The following is an 18,203-nucleotide window of genomic DNA, read 5'->3' as shown; positions in this document are numbered from 1 at the left end:
CAAAATGAGTCATGGTAGGGTTTGGTTTTACTTTTTATTGGTAACGAAATTGATGTTCGTTGTGTAAACTAATCACTATGCTAATAATACAAATTAACCAAAGCAAATGTGAATCTCTTTCCACACTCAGGTGAAAACCTCTTTAATAGATGTTTGCAATAACTGGCATTTTTCCTCAGTAACTTGTTAAAACAAGAGTCTGAATTTATCTGTTTTATCTCTAGGAAATTCTCTACCATCAAGAAGAAATCCCAAGGAGGCAAATGTTTCTCCTGTGTTTCCTTCAGAGTCTACCAGACTCAGACCTGAGGGGACTACAGATGATTTTACTGGAACTGGCTTATATGCCAATGATAAACAATCTTCTTATTACCCATCAAAGGGGACCCAAAATGGGATTCTGGACAACAAAGATGCATTCACTTTAAGTGAATTAAAGAAACTGTTTCCAAACATCAATTTTGGAAAACACATTTCCAAGAAAGTTGCACGGCTCCTGAAATCAAGACCAGGCCTGTTGGCTTCTTTAAAGAAGGAATTGGAGGATTTTAGCCATCACGCTTTTAAAGGAAGACATGCACATTTAAATGGATCACCATCGTCCATACATAGGACAACTAAAGAATCAAATATGCAGTATCCAGAGATGGATGACCAGGTGATTACAGGCTCCACGGTGTTGAAAGGCGCTGACACTGTGTCTCGCAAAAAGTCTGGATATGACGACCAGGAATTATCACCAGCAGCAAATCTGCACCATAAGAAGGCTGTAAAACATCTCCCTCTGACAAAAGAACTAACTTCAGGTAAGGAACTAGACTTGGAAGAATTACAACATGAAACTGAGTAGGGTTCTGTTGCTCCTCAAGATATAAAACCTGAACCAAAAATGGGTGAACTGACACGGTCTGATTATGAGTGGGGCTCAAGTGTAACCCAAGATGCAGAACCTGTATCAATATCATGGGTTGCGATCACATTGAGGTCAAAATACGTTTTTCTTTGCATCGTGTGTCCCCGATTTCCTTTGCTCAGATGGAAATCCTGGGTTATCATGGCCGTACATAGGATTTTTGGTCTGCGGGGGCAAGTTTTCCTGGCGGGGGCAACTGAAGTTTTTTAAGTTTAGTTTTTCTTAGATTTTTTAGTTTTCCTGGCCGGATCAACTACCCCCCCGCCCCCCTCTTACCCCCAACCCCCCCCCCCACTAGGTACGACCCTGTTTATTTCCAAGCAATTAAAAATTACAAAATGTACAAGTTGACAGTCCCTCGAGCCTCGATCTTCGAGCCTTGAGACTCGGTGCTCGAAAATCTAAAATTTTGAGTCTCGAGTCGAAAATTTTGAGGTTCGAGTATCGAGTCCGGAATCAAGAAAAATAATGAGCTTGTCGCTTGAATGATTCCTTGAGAAATAAATTGCTCAAGCGGTCCGCACTCTCGCAGAGTGTTGTTACAGTCGAAGGCAGCATGATTCCGTACACTGAGGCTTCCCATCTCTACTGTAACAACATGCACTTGGTGGCTGTTTTTGCCAAAGCATAAACTGGAGTTAATGTTTAGCTCAATTAAACCTTGCTCTCCCCGTGGATGTGTTTTTCCGGCAATCTGTATCCCGCTCTTTGAACCGTAAACATGTACTTGTATTCTGCACGGACAGTAGTCTAAAACTGATACCTTAATTTTTGTTAATTATCATTGATAGTTTTCTTTGGTTAACATATCTACTAGTTTAGAGAGTGGCAACTACGCACTAGGAATCCTGTCTGAGGCTTCTAACAGTATGCTACTCCCGCACCATCCTGGGTGGGGCAACCGTTCCCTTCCCTAAATATACAGCTCTCTTAGCAGCCTCAGTGTGGGAGGATTCTGTTTCCAGAATTATGGGGATAAGTGTTGCTGGCGACAACCCTTCAGTCCCACACTGAAGCTATGCCTGGGTTGCCTTAGCTTGGGTGAGAAACGGTGGACACATCCACTTCCCCTCGCTACCATCCCTCCAGGAGCTTGGCATAGGTACACGCCACCCTGCTTCTGTGCCCCGTGACACCCATCTCACGGTCTTACATGTATATGCCACTCGCTGACACTAGCCCCGAGTACTGGCCTCGCCCATGGCAGGCAGCTCTCGGGTCCAGGACAACACTTATTCCCCCTACCTTTCTCCCACATAAACGATGTCCTTTCGATTGTGCGTGACATTAATTGTGTAATATTATCGATCCATCAGGTATATAAACAAAAAGTCTGAAATAGCGAGAGCTTGAAAAAATGGATAGTGAATGAATCAAGGGCAAATCAAACCAGAAATTGAACCCGAGTTGGAATTAGCACAGTCCTGCTGAATAAACATGGACAAACATAACTTGCGATCAGGCGTTCTTAGGACAAACATGAAGCACATGTGTAATGTCATGCATACGATTGTTTGTGCCATGATTTGTAATTGTAATTGGACTGAGTGGAGTACAATTCAGAGAGTAATCGGGCGAGTAATTTCTAAATCGGCAGAGTGCGCAGCGTGAGGCCGATTTGAAATTACAAGCATGATTACTCTCTGAATTGTATGACACGAGGTCCAGTTACTAATTGATCGTATCAATAACAAAATTCGAGGTTAGGAAGTCTTTAAGAACCTTTTTTCTGAGAAAAAGTCAAAGGTTAATTCAATTGGTTGTGCAAAAAGTAGGAAAATAGCAAGAAAGAACCCATTGAAATGCGCATGATTGACGCGCAAATGGCGTAGGTGTCCAATTACAGGTATCCAATTTGAAGTTGCTCAAATTGGATACCTGTAATTGGACACCCACGTGATCGCGCGCCGATTATGCGACAAATAGGCGTGCGCAGAACCAATCAAAATCGAGAATTTTGTTATAGATACGATTAAGAATGCAAATACTTCACCTTAAAAGTCACTCTTTTATTTAGTTTTTATTCTTTGTAAATGTGCAGTTACATGTGTATTGAAAAATTTTAATCGGATACTTGCATGCGGCGATATGTTTCATTTATTTAGCTGAAAGTATTCGAAAGGTTTCAAATTACTTTTGACATATGCAAATTTTGCCCCGGCACCGGTTTTAAAAAGCAAAATTTGTATAACTTCTTCAAAGGTGTAATTACAATTGATACCATTATCTGTTTTATTAATAAAGACAAGTTTCATTCAAGTAGAATTAAGGTTTTAAGATTTTATGCCAAATTCACAAAAAAGTGTTTATTTCAAGCTAGACACGATGTAGCCTGAATTTCAGACATCCCTCTCTGGTCGCCTACTCCCGATAAGGGATGTCTGAAAAAAAAAAAATCCGGCCAAAATGCCGTCTGGTGATGTCACTACACTTTAGTTTAATTCATGTGGAAAAGTTTCTGTCAAGGCTATGCCTCTGTGAATAAAAAATCACTTCAAAAAGGATTACAGGGTATAAAACAAATGGATAAGATTTTCATCGACTGCAGGCTATATTCTTTATGGAACAGATTTAATCTGAACTGATTTGCTTTATCTTGTGATCAAAATATAATATGTTATGTAGCGGACAATTACAACACACTCGTGAGTACTTGACCGAATCAATTTAGATGGTTATACAGAGGCATTAAGAAACGGAATTCAATATAACAAGAATATCCTACTTGACTGTGGACACTGAGTTGTGAAATCACTGGCTCGTTAAGGCTGCAGGACAAAAGCGTTGGGCGGCTTTGTTGACAAAACAAGAATACGTATTTAATTTTGCAAAACACTGCATGTTGAAGCAACGGATGTCGCCAACTTAAAAGCTATCAGTCTCCCATAACTTTTCTGCATCTGTAGGTATACTAAAAAAGTAATAAACACAAGGTCATCATCATTGTTCCTTTTCACCCCCTTGGGAGCATAGGGCGTCCACCAGTTTCCTCCAGCGTACACGGTTCTTTGCTAGAAAAAAAAAAAAAAAAAAAAAAAAAAAACACACAAGGTAAATGACTAGTAAATTCATTTCTGGGAAGGTGAACTCATTTGAACTCTTTGCAAATGTTTTCAGTCTTTCAAATTACATTACTCGCATGTTAAAATTCAGTCATAATTTCACATAATTCTGCAATTTTTTTTTCCAAATCAACAAATCAAAATCACTACCCTGTTTTCGGTTAGTGATGTCTCTGGACGGCATTAGGGCCGGATTTTTTCAGACGTCCCTTCTCAGGAGTAGGCGACTAGAGAGGGATGTCTGAAATTCTGGCTAGACACAATGGCGCGACACAAGATTGCATTTGTTTATTTACGGAAGGCTTCACAGCTCCCGGGCCTTAGGATCAGTAAATCCAAGACGAAGGTGATGAGGGTTAACACCAAGAATGCAGATAGGATAGAACTAGATGAGGATGAAATCGACGAGGTGGAGGACTTTGCGTACCTTGGAAGTAACATCAGCAAGGACGGTGGATCTGATCAGGACATACGAGTGAGGATCGGAAAGGCAAGAACTGCATTCACCATCTTGACACCTGTTTGGAGATCAAAAGTGATTTCCAGAAAGACCAAACTACGGTTATTTAATACCAACGTAAAGTCAGTCCTCCTTTACGGCTCTGAAACGTGGAGAGTAACAAAAGCGAACTCCGCCAAACTGCAGACCTTTATCAACAAATGCCTGAGATCCATCATGGGCATCCACTGGCCAAAGGTCATAACAAATGAAGAGCTTTGGACAACAACTGAGCAGGAAAGGATCAACATCCAGATAAGAAGGCGAAAGTGGGGTTGGATTGGGCACACCCTCAGGAAAACAAACTGCAATGTCACCAAGCAGGCACTGAGATGGAACCCACAGGGGAAGAGGAGCCGAGGCCGTCCCAGAAACAGCTGGAGGAGGACGGTAGATGACGAGGCGAGCAAAGCAGGCTACACCTGGAGGCAGATCGAAAGGATAGCCCAAAACAGAACACGATGGCGAGCAGTGGTTTCCGTGGACCTATGCTCCATGGGGAGCGAAAGGGTTTAATCTCTCATCTCACAGCTCCCATGTTTTTCACATCCAATGTTTTGTTTGCCGACTACAGAGTTTTTACTACACAAATTTAAGAACCAGTTTTTTTTTACGAAAATTTAGCGACCAGAAAGAGACACCTGAAATTTAGGCTGCTGAAACCCAAGATTTACTTGGGTCTGAAATATTCATTGATAACATGCACTTGCAGTGGGATCATACTTTGATTAGGGTGAGCAGAAGTTTTTGGTTCGGTTTCTACCAATTTCATTATTAATACCGTCTTTTTCGGACGGGTTTTTGTCAGAATAAGGTCTCCTCAAATTTGTCGTACTGTTGAATGTTGAAGTTTATATCTCATGCACTCGTGGCGGGCGCAAAACACTTGATGATGTGCAAACAGCCTGTCATTGTCTCCTTTGAGGTTGCCTTATTTCTCGAGACTGGAGACTCGTTCCTTGTGACTCAAAATTCAAGTGACTTGAACTTTGAGACTCGAGAGGATCGAGCCGAGACTGTCACTTACATTTGAGCTGTACTGTACATTAGAGTTAATAAATCTTCTTTCCATCTTCTGAAACAGAAGCAGATGAGCTTTCACCTGGAGACACTGACTGGGACTCTGGTGCACCTCTTGATATGGAACCAGAATCAGGTGACACTGAGTGGGGCTCTGGTGGAACTCAGACTATGGAACCTGAATCAGAGACGGATGAGATTTCATCAGAAGACACTGAGTGGGACTCTGGTGCACCTGTTGATATGGAACCAGATTCAGAGAACACTGAATGGGGCTCTGGTGATATTCAAGATACAGAACCTGAATCAGAAACAGATGAGCTTTCACCAGATGACACTGATAGGGACTCTCGTGCACCTGAGCATGAGGAACCTGAATCAGAAACAGATGAACAATCACCAACTGACAGTGAGCAAGAATTTAGTGCCCCTGAAGATGTGGAATCTGAATCAGAAACAGATGAACTATCACCATCTGACACTGAGTGGGACTCTGGTACACCTGAAGATGAGGAATCTGAATCAGAAACTGATGAACAATCACCATCTGACAGTGAGCAAGAATTTAGTGCCCCTGAAGATGTGGAATCTGAATCAGAAACAGATGAACTATCACCATCTGACACTGAGTGGGACTCTGGTGCACCTGAAGATGAGGAATCTGAATCAGAAACTGATGAACAATCACCATCTGACAGTGAGCAAGAATTAAGTGCCCCTGAAGATAAGGAACCTGAATCAGTAACAGATGAACTATCACCATCTGACACTGAGCAAGAATTAAGTGCCCCTGAAGATGAGGATCCTGAATCAGAAACTGATGAACAATCACCATCTGACACTGAGCGTGGCTCTGGTGCACCTGAAGACGAGGAACCTGGATCAGAAACAGATGAACAATCACCATCTGACAGTGAGCAAGAATTTAGTGCCCCTGAAGATGAGGAATCTGAATCAGAAACTGATGAACAATCGCCATCTGACAGTGAGCAAGAATTAAGTGCCCCTGAAGATGAGGATCCTGAATCAGAAACTGATGAACAATCACCATCTGACACTGAGCGTGGCTCTGGTGCACCTGAAGACGAGACACCTGGATCAGAAACAGATGAACAATCGCCATCTGACAGTGAGCAACAATTTAGTGCCCCTGAAGATGAGGAATCTGAATCAGAAACAGATGAACTATCACCATCTGACAGTGAGAAAGAATTTAGTGCCCCTGAAGATGAGGAACCTGAATCAGAAACAGATGAACAATCGCCATCTGACAGTGAGAAAGAATTTAGTGCCCCTGAAGATGAGGAATCTGAATCTGAAACAGTTGAACAATCACCATCTGACACAGAGTTTGGCTCTGGTGCACCTGAAGATGAGGAACCTGAATCACAAACAGATGAACTATCACCATCTGACACTGAGTGGTACTCTGGTGCACCTGAAGATGAGGAACCTGAATCAGTTGAAACTGACTGGGGCTCTGGTGAAAGTCAAGACCTGGAACCTGAATTGGAAACAGATAAGTTTTCACCAGAATACACTGAGTGGGACTCTGGCGCACCTGAAGATGAGGAACCTGAATCAGTTGAAGCTGACTGGGGCTCTGGTGAAACTCAACATCTGGAACCTGAATTGGAAACAGATGAGCTTTTACCTGAAGACATTGAGTGGGACTCTGGTGCACCTGTTGATATGGAACCAAAATCAGCTGACACTGAGTGGGGCTCAGGTGAAACTCGAGATCTGGAACCTGAATTGGAAACAGATGAGCTTTTACAAGAAGATAGTGAGTGGGACTCTGGTGCACCTGAAGATGAGGAACCTGAATCAGTTGAAGCTGACTGGGGCTCTGGTGAAACTCAACATCTGGAACCTGAATTGGAAACAGATGAGCTTTTACCAGAAGACATTGAGTGGGACTCTGGTGCACCTGTTGATATGGAACCAAAATCAGCTGACACTGAGTGGGGCTCAGGTGAAACTCGAGATCTGGAACCTGAATTGGAAACAGATGAGCTTTCACAAGAAGATAGTGAGTGGGACTCTGGTGGACCTGAAGATGAGGAACCAGAATCAGCTGACACTGACTGGGGCTCTGGTGAAACTCAAAATACAGAACATGAATCAAAAACAGATGAGCTTTCACCAGAAGATAGTGAGTGGGACTCTGGTGGACCTGATGATATGGAACCTGAATCAGAAACAGATGAGCTAACACCATCTGGCACAGAGTGGGGCTCTGGTACACCTCAAAATGAAAAAATGAGATCAGTAACACGCAATAAGTTACTTTCTACTGAGAGGGGGTTGGAAACTGGTAAAGATGCCAGTCTTGACCAGTCTACAAGGGGAGTGGAGGATTCTTCAAAATTAACCTCTTCTGTTTCTGGCAACAATGCTTATATGAACATGAAAATGGCACTTGAACAGCTGTTGAGTCAGCCTAGTAAGAGGAAATTGCCTCCTCGTACTCTTGATGCAGAAGACATTGAATTTGAGGAAGAGGCTACTAGATCTTTTCCCAAAGACAAAAGGGATGCACCAGAGCTCGCAAATCATCTTGAGCATGATGATTCCCAGGCTGAGTCAAGTCCAGAACCGTTTACAGTGCCTGTATCTGATATTCGCTGGACTGGTACTGACCTGGCAGATAGAAGAACCTTTGATGGTGCTGTCAGTGCAGATGAAGGAAAAGGGACAAAGAAGCAGCAAAGTGGAGGTGGTATTTCTATTGCTGTTTTAACGATGGTCATTCTTGGAGGAGTATTTTTTCTGCTGCTGATGATTTCTTTCTTCGTGTTTGCATGGTAAGTAAAGTTTACATGTCCTTAAAATTAAAAAAAAACCTACTATATGTGGCACAAAATCCGCTGAATGATGAAAGACAACATACCCTTACAGATGTAATACCCCGTGCCCGATTTTAAAGTGGAGTCCAAAACAAAGAAAGTCACCTTTTAAGATGTACTTTTTAATCAAACACAGGGTAATCAAGTTACGTAAACGAATCAACTTGCATTTATTTCTCCTGGGGTTTTTTTTTTTTTTTTTTTTTTTTTTCCCCCCCCCCCCCCGCCCTTTTTACTACAATAAAGCATGTTAAAGAAATTAATCAGAGGGTAATAAGATGAATAAACTCATTTATGCCTTGCTGGGAATTGAAGGATAATGTTTTTGGCTAAAAGATTGTCCTCAACTGCATTGTCTCGATCCTTTTCCGTGAACTACTGTTTATGCCACGAGTGGAGCCCAAATACATGTATAACCTACAAACACGAAAGATAAATTATCAATCATCATATTTGCGGGCGTGCATGCGGCAAGATTCACTGAATTGTGGAGACACTTGTTTGGATTACTTTGGCTACTCACGTGGCGTTTATTTCAAACCATTCAACTGCAAAAGTGTCAATTAATCAATTAAACATCGCTTTAATAGTGTAAACTCCTAGTGTTTATTCAGTGAATTAAGTTGGGGCGGAAAAATAGACAAACAGCCCACAAAGCGGTAGCAAGAGTGGAGGTGGAGTCTAGGGGAAGGTGGAGGGTCGATGAAACTGAAAGTAAAATACGCTTGTAAGCTAAACAGCTATCACCGTCAACGTTGGCAGAAAAAGGGGCGAGTAAAAGCGAGCTTCCGAATTTATAGTTCGCTCAGCATGCGGTGTCTAGCATGCAAACATTAAGATTTCGTTATCAGCCTCTGCAGCTTGTATCGCAAGATAAGATACGGCTCCGCCCCAGCATAAAACCCATTATCGCACGAAGTCAATAATGGGCCATATTCATTTCTCAGAGAATCTTTCAGCCTTTCACAGCCTCGCCAGTCTAGCAGCCTAAAGGGGTTTATTCATTTCTCACCAAAACGGAGATTGTCTGAAACTGTCAGTTTTAGGAATTGAAGTGTTGTTAATATTTCTACTTGGATGGGATGCTAGTCCATTGCAGAGCTGCCCACCCCAAGCTTTAAGTATACACCTTATACACCTTGCTGGAGACAGGCACTGCACTGCTGTAGAGCGTCCTGTCCAAGAACACAGGACAATGACGCCAGCCAGGGTTCGAAACTACTTGAACTGGGGTCAAAGCAAAAGCACGTGGCACCGGTTGTAAATGTAGCAGTATGTGCCATAGCATCATAATCATTCTATGTGCAGTACTGCATAAGGAGAATCCAAAGTAAAGCTATCAAAAATGATACGGTATGCCTGCAGTGGAATTCCCATTTTTCAAACCCCCAAGGGAAGTAAAAAAAGTGGTTTGGGAGTTCGAGAAATCCTGTGTAAAATTGAAGCATTCCAAGGGAAGCGACTTGAGCGTTTGAGTTATCAGGAGATTTAAGTAATTGTTATTGAGTTACCCTGTTTGGGGTTACTCAACTTTGGTCTTCTTAGATTTGGAAGCCCGCACTTTTCAACCCAAAAATGATGAATTGGATCCTTCAGTCTTATTTGGGGGGGCCCCCCCCTTATTCTATGGAGTTCTTCCAACCTACGTTTTACCTTCAAAATTCGTTTGTTTTCAATGAAGGCCGATAAGGAAGTATTATAAGGAGGAGTGGAAACGAAGAAACCAAAAAGATGGAGGATCTGGACAGCAAGACGACGAGTTAACAAGTATCAGAGTTGATAGAAGTCATCCACCACAGAGTGGAACCACCACTTGTTATTTTATCCCACAGCAGGGACCTTTGGCAGGACCTTATGAAGCCCCAGGTACAAATGTCTTCATTTTTCCATGCTTGTTACTGTCTACAGGATGCAGGTCGACAAATTGCAAAAATAAAGAATTGATCTCTGGAAGTGAGAATAAACAAAATATAAGAAAATGGTAATTGTTGTAAGAAGAAAGGTGTATCGTGTGAACATAATGTGCAGATTTTAAACAAATGAAAGATCATCACAGTAATGTACTCAACTTAAGCAGTTGAGAAAAGCAAGCCTGAAAAAAAATTAAGGCTTGAACGGGAATCGAACCCATGACCTCTGCGATACTAGTGCAGCGCTCTAACCAACTGAGCTATCAAGCCAACTGGGAGCTGCACTAGTATCGCAGAGGCTTGCTTTTCTCAACTGCTTACGTTGAGTACATTACTGCGATGATCTTTCATTTGCTTAAAATGTATATCCGCAGCACAAATATATGAATTTCATATATTCATTTCATGTACTGTGCAGATGTTTGAGAAATAAGGGCTAACACAATTGTTGCTTCCACAAATTGGGGGAACGGTCATTTATTATCTTCTCTGATGTTTTTAACCAACAATTATAACACTTCTCTGTTTTGTTTTCTTTTTGTAGTTGTTGTTTTTTTAAGATACCAGTCTTCACAACTGAGACGAATATTACTGTAGTACATGTATTAGATGCCTTAAGTGTTTGCAGGATGCATGCATATTTCTTCTTCTTTCTATTTATACTACTTTTCTTGGCATTTAGAGTCTGATACCACACAGTCATGTACATGATATGTGTTATCAGTCTTCTTTTCTGGTCCTATGTTCGATTACTTAAAGTGTAGGGGCTAATGCATAAAAAATATAATTCTCTTTGTCTGCTTTTAACAGTTGTCCGACAGTTGGTTGTTGCAACTACTGGTAATATGCTTGTGGATAATGTGCAACCCTGGTCCAGTGCAGTGTCACAGCAGACTGCCCAATCAGAGGGCACCCCAGCCGACAACAGCGAACAATCAGCAACAGAAAAGGCTCTTGCTGCGGACAAGAAAAGAGACTCCAGAAATTGGGAAAGAAGAAAGATAATTAAACAGCAAACTTCCCAAAGAAGAGACTCGCTTGCTGACAGCATAATGATTGCCAAATCTCTTATTGACGGCTGTGCCAAGAACCAACAATTTGAGAAGAAGGCTTCTGAACGGCGGCGTGTGATTAAATGCTGCCAGTCAGCCCCTGAATCAGTGACTGGTGAACGACGTGTGTGTTTTGCTGATGAGCTGGAAACAGCTTGTTCAGTAATAGTGCCCAAGTGGGACTACAAAGAGAGCTTGGAACGGTCCAAGGAGAAACGTCACACAATAAAGGAACAGTTTGCTGGGAAGAGGAGGCCATCACTGTTAGAGGAGATTGAAGTTGCTAAGGATGTCATTGTGGACAGTGAGAGAAGGAAATATGCACTCCCACCTGCTGTTGTTGAGGAGGTCAGTTTATCGTCCTTATTTTTAAATAATATAATTAAATTACAGTTGAACCCTCTTTGCAATGGCTTCTTTAGAAGGGTGACCGTTGTAGGGAGATTTCAATAAGAGTTAAGTGTCTGGATAGGAGCACGGTCAGACAAATCCTAATCGCTGTAGCGGTTGCCGTTGCAGGGAGGTAGCCATTAGGGAAGGTTTGACTGTTTATTTTTGGCTTTACTGTAATATCGTGGTGCTGTTGTATTCTTAAGGTCGGTTTACACGGTACGATTTGTCGGCCTGATTTGGCCCAGATTTGATAGGAAAATGAGTGTGCAGTCAAAAAATTGGCCCGATTTTTAAAAATCTGTTGCAGTGCCACAGATTTAAGAAATTGGGCCGATTTAATCCTCGCAATTCATAAGGCAAAGAAAACGGGCAGAAACACAGCATGTAAATTTGTTTGGAACAAATCGGTTCGACAAATCGTAGGGTGTAAACCGGCCTTTATGGTAAGTGCATTTACTTCATTTGAGTTAAGGAAGTTGATACGAAAGTTCCGGTTTTCATTTTTTTGTTTATAAAATGAATTAGTACCAACTCAGTTACTCTGCGTCAAAGAGCGGGAAAATAACTGACAGACTGCAAGAAGTTATCACCAGGTTTAGCCTGATTCTCAGACAGTTCAGAGTGCGAGGCTGCAAGCGTCCTGGACCGTCTGCGAGTCAGGCTACAACAACTGGGAACAGCACTAAAAATTTAAAAACGGAAGCCTTCTGGCGCAAATTGAAATTTAAAAACAAGATTCTCCGTTGGTGATTTGAACTTTACCTATCACTACTATTTCGCAGTTTGTTGATAAACAGTCAACCGGAGAACAATTATTTTCTTCCTCTTTATAACAGGACTTGGCAACTGTGCCAGTAAATTTTAATTGAAAGTTGCTCGAGCCAACTGTCAATCAATATCGGAACATTGAGCCGCAACACTACAAGGTTGCACGCAAAAAAAACATCCGCCTTATGCCTTCTTTGAAAAATCAATTGCACTCCCCATGAAACAAATACAAAACAGTTAGTCGTCCTGACTATCGCTCGTGGAAATACATCATTGTTAGTAGTGGCTTATCAAAACACTGCCCAATACTCAGCTCATTTGATGTAACTCTTGCCTCCCGAAAAAAATGTCTTTCTTTTTTTATTTAACGAGCTTAAAATAACCATCTCTCTCACACCGGAGTCTTTCGACATCGCCGATCGTAGCAGTATGGAGGATGCGTGTCACACATGAACCTAGAAAAAATGGCCTAGCTTACAAAGAGCCTCCCTTTAACTCACTAGTTAGAACTTCCGGTACGGTGTGCGGAAGTTCATGGGTTTGTTTCCCCATTCTCCTCCCCATAGCTCTTATCCTTGCTCTTAGCTGATGAAGCTTTGGCACGAGAAATGAAGGGCTCCAGGGACATATTATTTTTGAATTAATTCGATTTTTTTTTATTGGCTACATGTTTGAAACGGATAATTCTTGAAAAGGAGAAGCCACGAGCCAAGCGGCCCACACTGCCGGAGCTTATCCCGGTTTCCGTAGCATTAAGCGGCTAGGAATATTTCTACTCCCCCCTGAATGGGATGCTAGTCCATTGCAGGGTTCCCCCCCAGCATTATGTCGCCGGTACCCATTTATACACCTGGGTGGAGAGAGGCACTATGAGAGTACAGTGTCTTGCCCAAGAACACAACACAAAACGGAAGTCTAAAACGCAGTGACTCTCTCATACATTATTTTGAAACATCACGACTGCATACATGAAGAGTCGGAAGTCCTAAAATCTAGGGCTGGAAATCCTGTTTCCCCAAACCCTTCCGTCTCTCGTGCCAAGGCTTCGCCAGCTAAGAGAAATGAGATGGGCTATGGGGACGAGAATGTTGTTTCCCTTGGGAGACTCATTTTCTTTTTTCCACACTGGTACCAACAGGAATAACATCCTCTTTCATCTTTCACCTATCCTAACATAACATAATCGTATTTTGTTTTTGTTTTTTATTGGCAGATGGTGATTGCACACATGTCACCCGGTGGACAAATGAAATATTATGGTGACATTCTTGACAAGCTTATCCGGGAGAACAGGTCTGTTCATTGGCTTTCCACATGTATTTTAGTTGGAAATATTTAAACAGTCCCCAGAAAGCTTGTGTAGAATCAAATAATTTGTTGGCTAGTTAATGAATTGGAAGGGAATGATGATATGTGTAAAGTTTGGTTGAGAAATGTGAGTTGTTTTGCAGAGGACGGATTTTTTTTTTCGTGTAAATTGATGTTACTTCTTTTTCTTTATTTTTTTCTTTTTCTCCTTTTTTCGTGAAACTTGTTTGTCAGTATTGCAATGTAATGTAACGTGATGTAAATAAAAAGTTGTTGGAGCGGTTTTACTTAAACCGTGAAATAGGTAGTGGGATAATACGCGCTACTACTTCGTATTAGTTCTTTTTATTCCCGCTTTTGTTAGTAATTCTTTTGTTTTGGTTTTAATTTTATTCTTTGTTTTTTTTGTGTGTGTGTACCACGCACTAATACTTATTAGTAACACTATGACACGCTAACTAACAGTTTTTGTTTTACTGGTTAAGTAAAACCACTCTTTAAACAACAACAAAAAACATTAATAGCGCACGTACAGAGCTATTTTGCCCCTCATAAAAATTTTTGTTTAGCGACGTTTGTACTGTCGTGAATTGTAATAACGTCGTGAATAGCAGTCGTAAATTGTAATAACAGTTGTCGAAATTTGTAATAGCTGTCGTAAATTGTAATAACAGTTGTCGTAAATTGTAATAATGCACCTATAGCAAATTAAAAGAACATACTGCCGTAATTTGTAATAGCACATTGCCGTGTTTTGTAAAAATTATATAAAATGCAGGTCCGTAACCAGACCTTTGCCATAGACGAGGCAAGATCTTGCTAGTGGGTTTTGGGGGCATGCCCTCCAGAAAATTTGAATCTCTTTCAGAGACATTTTTCATGAGGTATTTCTTGAGAAAACTCAATCTTGTTCAACTGGGGATTATTTTCCCAACAGAAATATTTTGTTATTAATTTTGGGTAACAATTTAGACAAGGAAAGTGCCTCATCTTGCCTCTTGCTAGTTACAGACCTGAAATGAGAATTAGGAAATCAATCATTTAGAAATCTCATTTTCGTTAACTAGATCTATAAGGAATAACAATTAAAGAACGAATGGCATAAATTTATTTTACTGCTTGATATCGTCACGAGGGCTATCCAACATTACCGTACCCAAATTCGCAAGTAGCCAATCAGAAGCGCGATCTACTGTCCTGATATCCTACGATATCAAGTCACTGACCTGATATGCCACCATATCGCGGTCACTTTGAATTAAAGTAGTGTTTCTGTACGATGAATTGAAAAGAGGTTTTACCAATAAAACAGAAACTAGTATTTTTAATTAGCTGGTGTTTACCGGTCGTAAATTGAGAAAAAACTTTCCCGCCAAAACTAAAATTGAGCGCGCTCGCCAATTGCGCGATGTTTGCCGACGAGTACTGAAACATTCACACTGAAACAATGGAGTCGGAGTTTCCAAATTTTTCGCTAAATTTGGATTTTGAAAATTTAGGGAATGAAACTCCAAACAAACGAGTAAAAAAATGTAAGAAGAGGACTTGATAAAAGTGTTGAAGACCAAAAAAGTATCAATACAAGCAGATCAACACATTTTGTACTACGTGTCTGGCAAGCATGGCTTCAACAGATCGAATAATATCACCGGATTTTTGGCTGAATTTGGGTACGGTAAATACCTAATAGTACCTTTTTGGTACCGCCGAAGCGTACCAAAAAGGTACGATTAGGTATAATTATTAATCTTCTCACCGGAACAAATTTGCAGCAAAGCACATGATGGGAAACGTGTGTTTTCATTGTGATTTCTCTAGTGGGTCCCTAACTAGTCATTGGTCTTAATTTTTTAAGGTGGATAATGGGTCTTATTTCAAATATTATCTTCTTTTTTGAATGATTGTCTAATGTAAAGTCACTCCCTTCTTTATCTTCCTTTGGTTCTTTCCTTCTTTAAATGGACTGTGTCACGGCTGAGTTAAGTTTATTTTTTAAGTTTTGCCAAATACTTGCTGTGAAACTTTTATGTTTGCAAAGCAATTACTCCTATGCATACAAATGACAAAACCATAGCTTCATTGCAACAAAATTTGTCTCCCAGGCGTTATAATTTAAAGTTACAAGCAAGCGAGACTAACTTTAAAAACTGTTCAGCCCAACAATATTTCAAAAACCCATATTGCAATCCGATTTAATCTTTATCACTTTTGGCCATCCGTACCTTCGTTTGCATTTGCTTTGTTATTAAAATGTTCGTTCACTGTTTTAGGGGGTTATTATTATATTTCACTGAATTGATGGTCATTTCCGATGCCTAATTCTAGCTAAAATCCGTGACATAGTCCCTTTAATGAAAATAGAGTGATTTCAATAAACCCGTGAAATAGTTATTACACTTTTTGATACTATAAGACACTTGTTTTCCATTGTTTTCTTTTGTTTATTTTTTACTATTACGCACTGACTGGTAGATAGTGTTTCACGGGTTAAATGAAATCACTCAAATGCACATTTTTATTTAAAAAAAATGCCGGAACCTCTTACTGACTCCCTTCGCTGTGAAATGCTTGCAACTACTAGATTAACAGTTTTCCAGGGTTAAATAGCAAAATAAAATACGATAGTACTGGTTATTTCAAAACACGGCAATGTGCTATTACAATTTACGACAGCTCGGAGTATTACAAATTACGGCAGTATGTTATTACAATTTGCGATAGGTGCGTTATTACAATTTACGATAGGTGTGATTTGCGATAGGTTGCGATTTTACGATAGGTGCGATTTGCGATCGGTGCGTTATTACAGTTTACGACAACTGTTATTACAATTTGCGACAGCTATTACAATTCACGACGTTTAATTACAATTCACGACAGTACACGTTCCCGTAGAAATTACCGTTGTGGTTTTCCTCTAATTACTAATCAATGCATATCATTTTTTGATTTAACTATAGTGAACTGGATAGAAAGCGAGTATCCAGAAATGGAGCTCCTACTTCACCTGCAGAACAGCAGTCCATGGTAGAAAATGAGGTAAGGTGATTTCAAATGGCTTTCCTGACCCTTGATGTCAATTTTCAAGCCCAATATATAGTACAGCTCTATCAGGCAAAAATACCAACTTAAATAATTGTTTGAATCCCAGTTGAGCAAGAATAAGTTAGGTAACTCGTGTTTAAAACTACACGCAACAAGGTATTTAATCGCATCCTACTGAGACTCATTTCCACTCAGACATTACGAGGGGGCAGCGTGGTCGCGTGGTTAGAGCACTGGGCTCGAAATCCGGAAGTATCGGGTTAAGATCCGGTTCTTGGCCTGGTTGCTGCAACCATTCCTTGGGCGCTTTCCATTCAAACAAAAATTCCGGAAATTCCGGGATGGGAAGCGAATAAACAGAAATTTCCCGGAATAAATTTCCGGAATTTTAGGACAACCTCGCGAAGTTGTCCTAACGTTCCGGAAAATTGGAATTACTGGAAAATTTGGTGCCATTCGTCCATTCCTGCTTGGCCCTAGCTTCTCCGAGCCGGAATCCTCATAGTCAAAATGACTCCTTAATTGCAATAGCTGTGCTCGGTGTGTTTATGTCTTACCTAAAGCTTTCAGCTCTTACTCGAGCACGGATGATTGCTGGTTCAGAGGCGTTACCAGTGGTATCCTTCCTGTGGGCACGACCTGGCGAGTAAACAGCTCGCATGTTCCTATCGTCCTTCGAACGTGGCTCTTGAGCTCGCCAGAAAAATACGCTGGTATCGTATACTCAAAGTGGTCGTGGACTCGATTTAAATTCCTTCGCATGTAAGCTGCACTTAAAATATCATCGTCCTCGCTTTAGATAGCGTCCGTTTTAACTGCAAAGTCGTCCAACAACTTCAATTAAAGCAGGTAAACGAGGCAACGAGTTCGCCAGTTGTTTTGCTTTGTTAATGCAGCCAACCGGAAAATACTGTTCCATTCACAACACTGAATACTCGGAATTTCAATCCGGAATTTTTGGTCAAATGGAAAGCGCGCCTTGTATTCCCGAAGGACTTTTTGCACCCTATTATGGATACAGTAAAAACCCGCGTGTAAGAACCTAGGGATTTAAGATTTTTCTGGAAGAAATTTGCTTTTTTAATGCCCCAAAATATAAGAACCTGTTTAGCCAAACAAATTCCAACAGGTTCTGATATGTGGGGTTTAACTATTTAATTTATATTTTTTTACCAAAAACCAAAAAGTTGATCGATAATACAGTACTGTATCATTGATCAATTAATGTTGTTGGACTTCTGGCAATATGGGTACATTAATAAATATTTATAATGAAGAACAGACCAGATTTTATACTATTTTTCTGATAATCAACAACAATGTCTACTCTGTAGAAATTAAGAACCTACTTAGCCTAAACTGTCAATAAGTACCCCATAATACA

The 18,203-nt window shown here is 40.8% G+C and overlaps 1 protein-coding gene and 1 non-coding gene across 4 annotated transcripts in view; one reads left to right on the top strand and one right to left on the bottom strand.

The window, feature by feature from the left end:
- Positions 1–18,203, top strand: part of LOC144628188 (uncharacterized) — a 36,086-nt gene that overhangs the window by 16,474 nt on the left and 1,409 nt on the right. Inside the window, exons 2-7 of one of the 3 annotated variants that reach the window (XM_078486253.1) lie at positions 225–806; positions 5,565–8,301; positions 10,025–10,209; positions 11,064–11,653; positions 13,680–13,759; positions 16,735–16,813. In XM_078486253.1, the coding sequence (XP_078342379.1) occupies positions 225–806; positions 5,565–8,301; positions 10,025–10,209; positions 11,064–11,653; positions 13,680–13,759; positions 16,735–16,813 (4,253 nt within the window). Of the gene's footprint in view, positions 1–224; positions 807–5,558; positions 8,302–10,024; positions 10,210–11,063; positions 11,654–13,679; positions 13,760–16,734; positions 16,814–18,203 lie in introns of all 3 variants that reach the window. The other 2 variants (XM_078486252.1, XM_078486251.1) reach the window with 2 other exon arrangements.
- Trnat-agu (transfer RNA threonine (anticodon AGU)) lies at positions 10,450–10,523 on the bottom strand. The gene has a single exon. It is a non-coding gene; the product is annotated as a tRNA-Thr (tRNA).

The sequence above is a fragment of the Oculina patagonica genome, chromosome 10 (genome assembly GCF_052425735.1).
Source record: "Oculina patagonica isolate OP01 chromosome 10, crgOcupat, whole genome shotgun sequence".
NCBI classification, from domain to species: domain Eukaryota; kingdom Metazoa; phylum Cnidaria; class Anthozoa; order Scleractinia; family Oculinidae; genus Oculina; species Oculina patagonica.
Note: the sequence above shows the minus strand (reverse complement) of the source record. Positions and strands in the feature narration are given on the sequence as shown.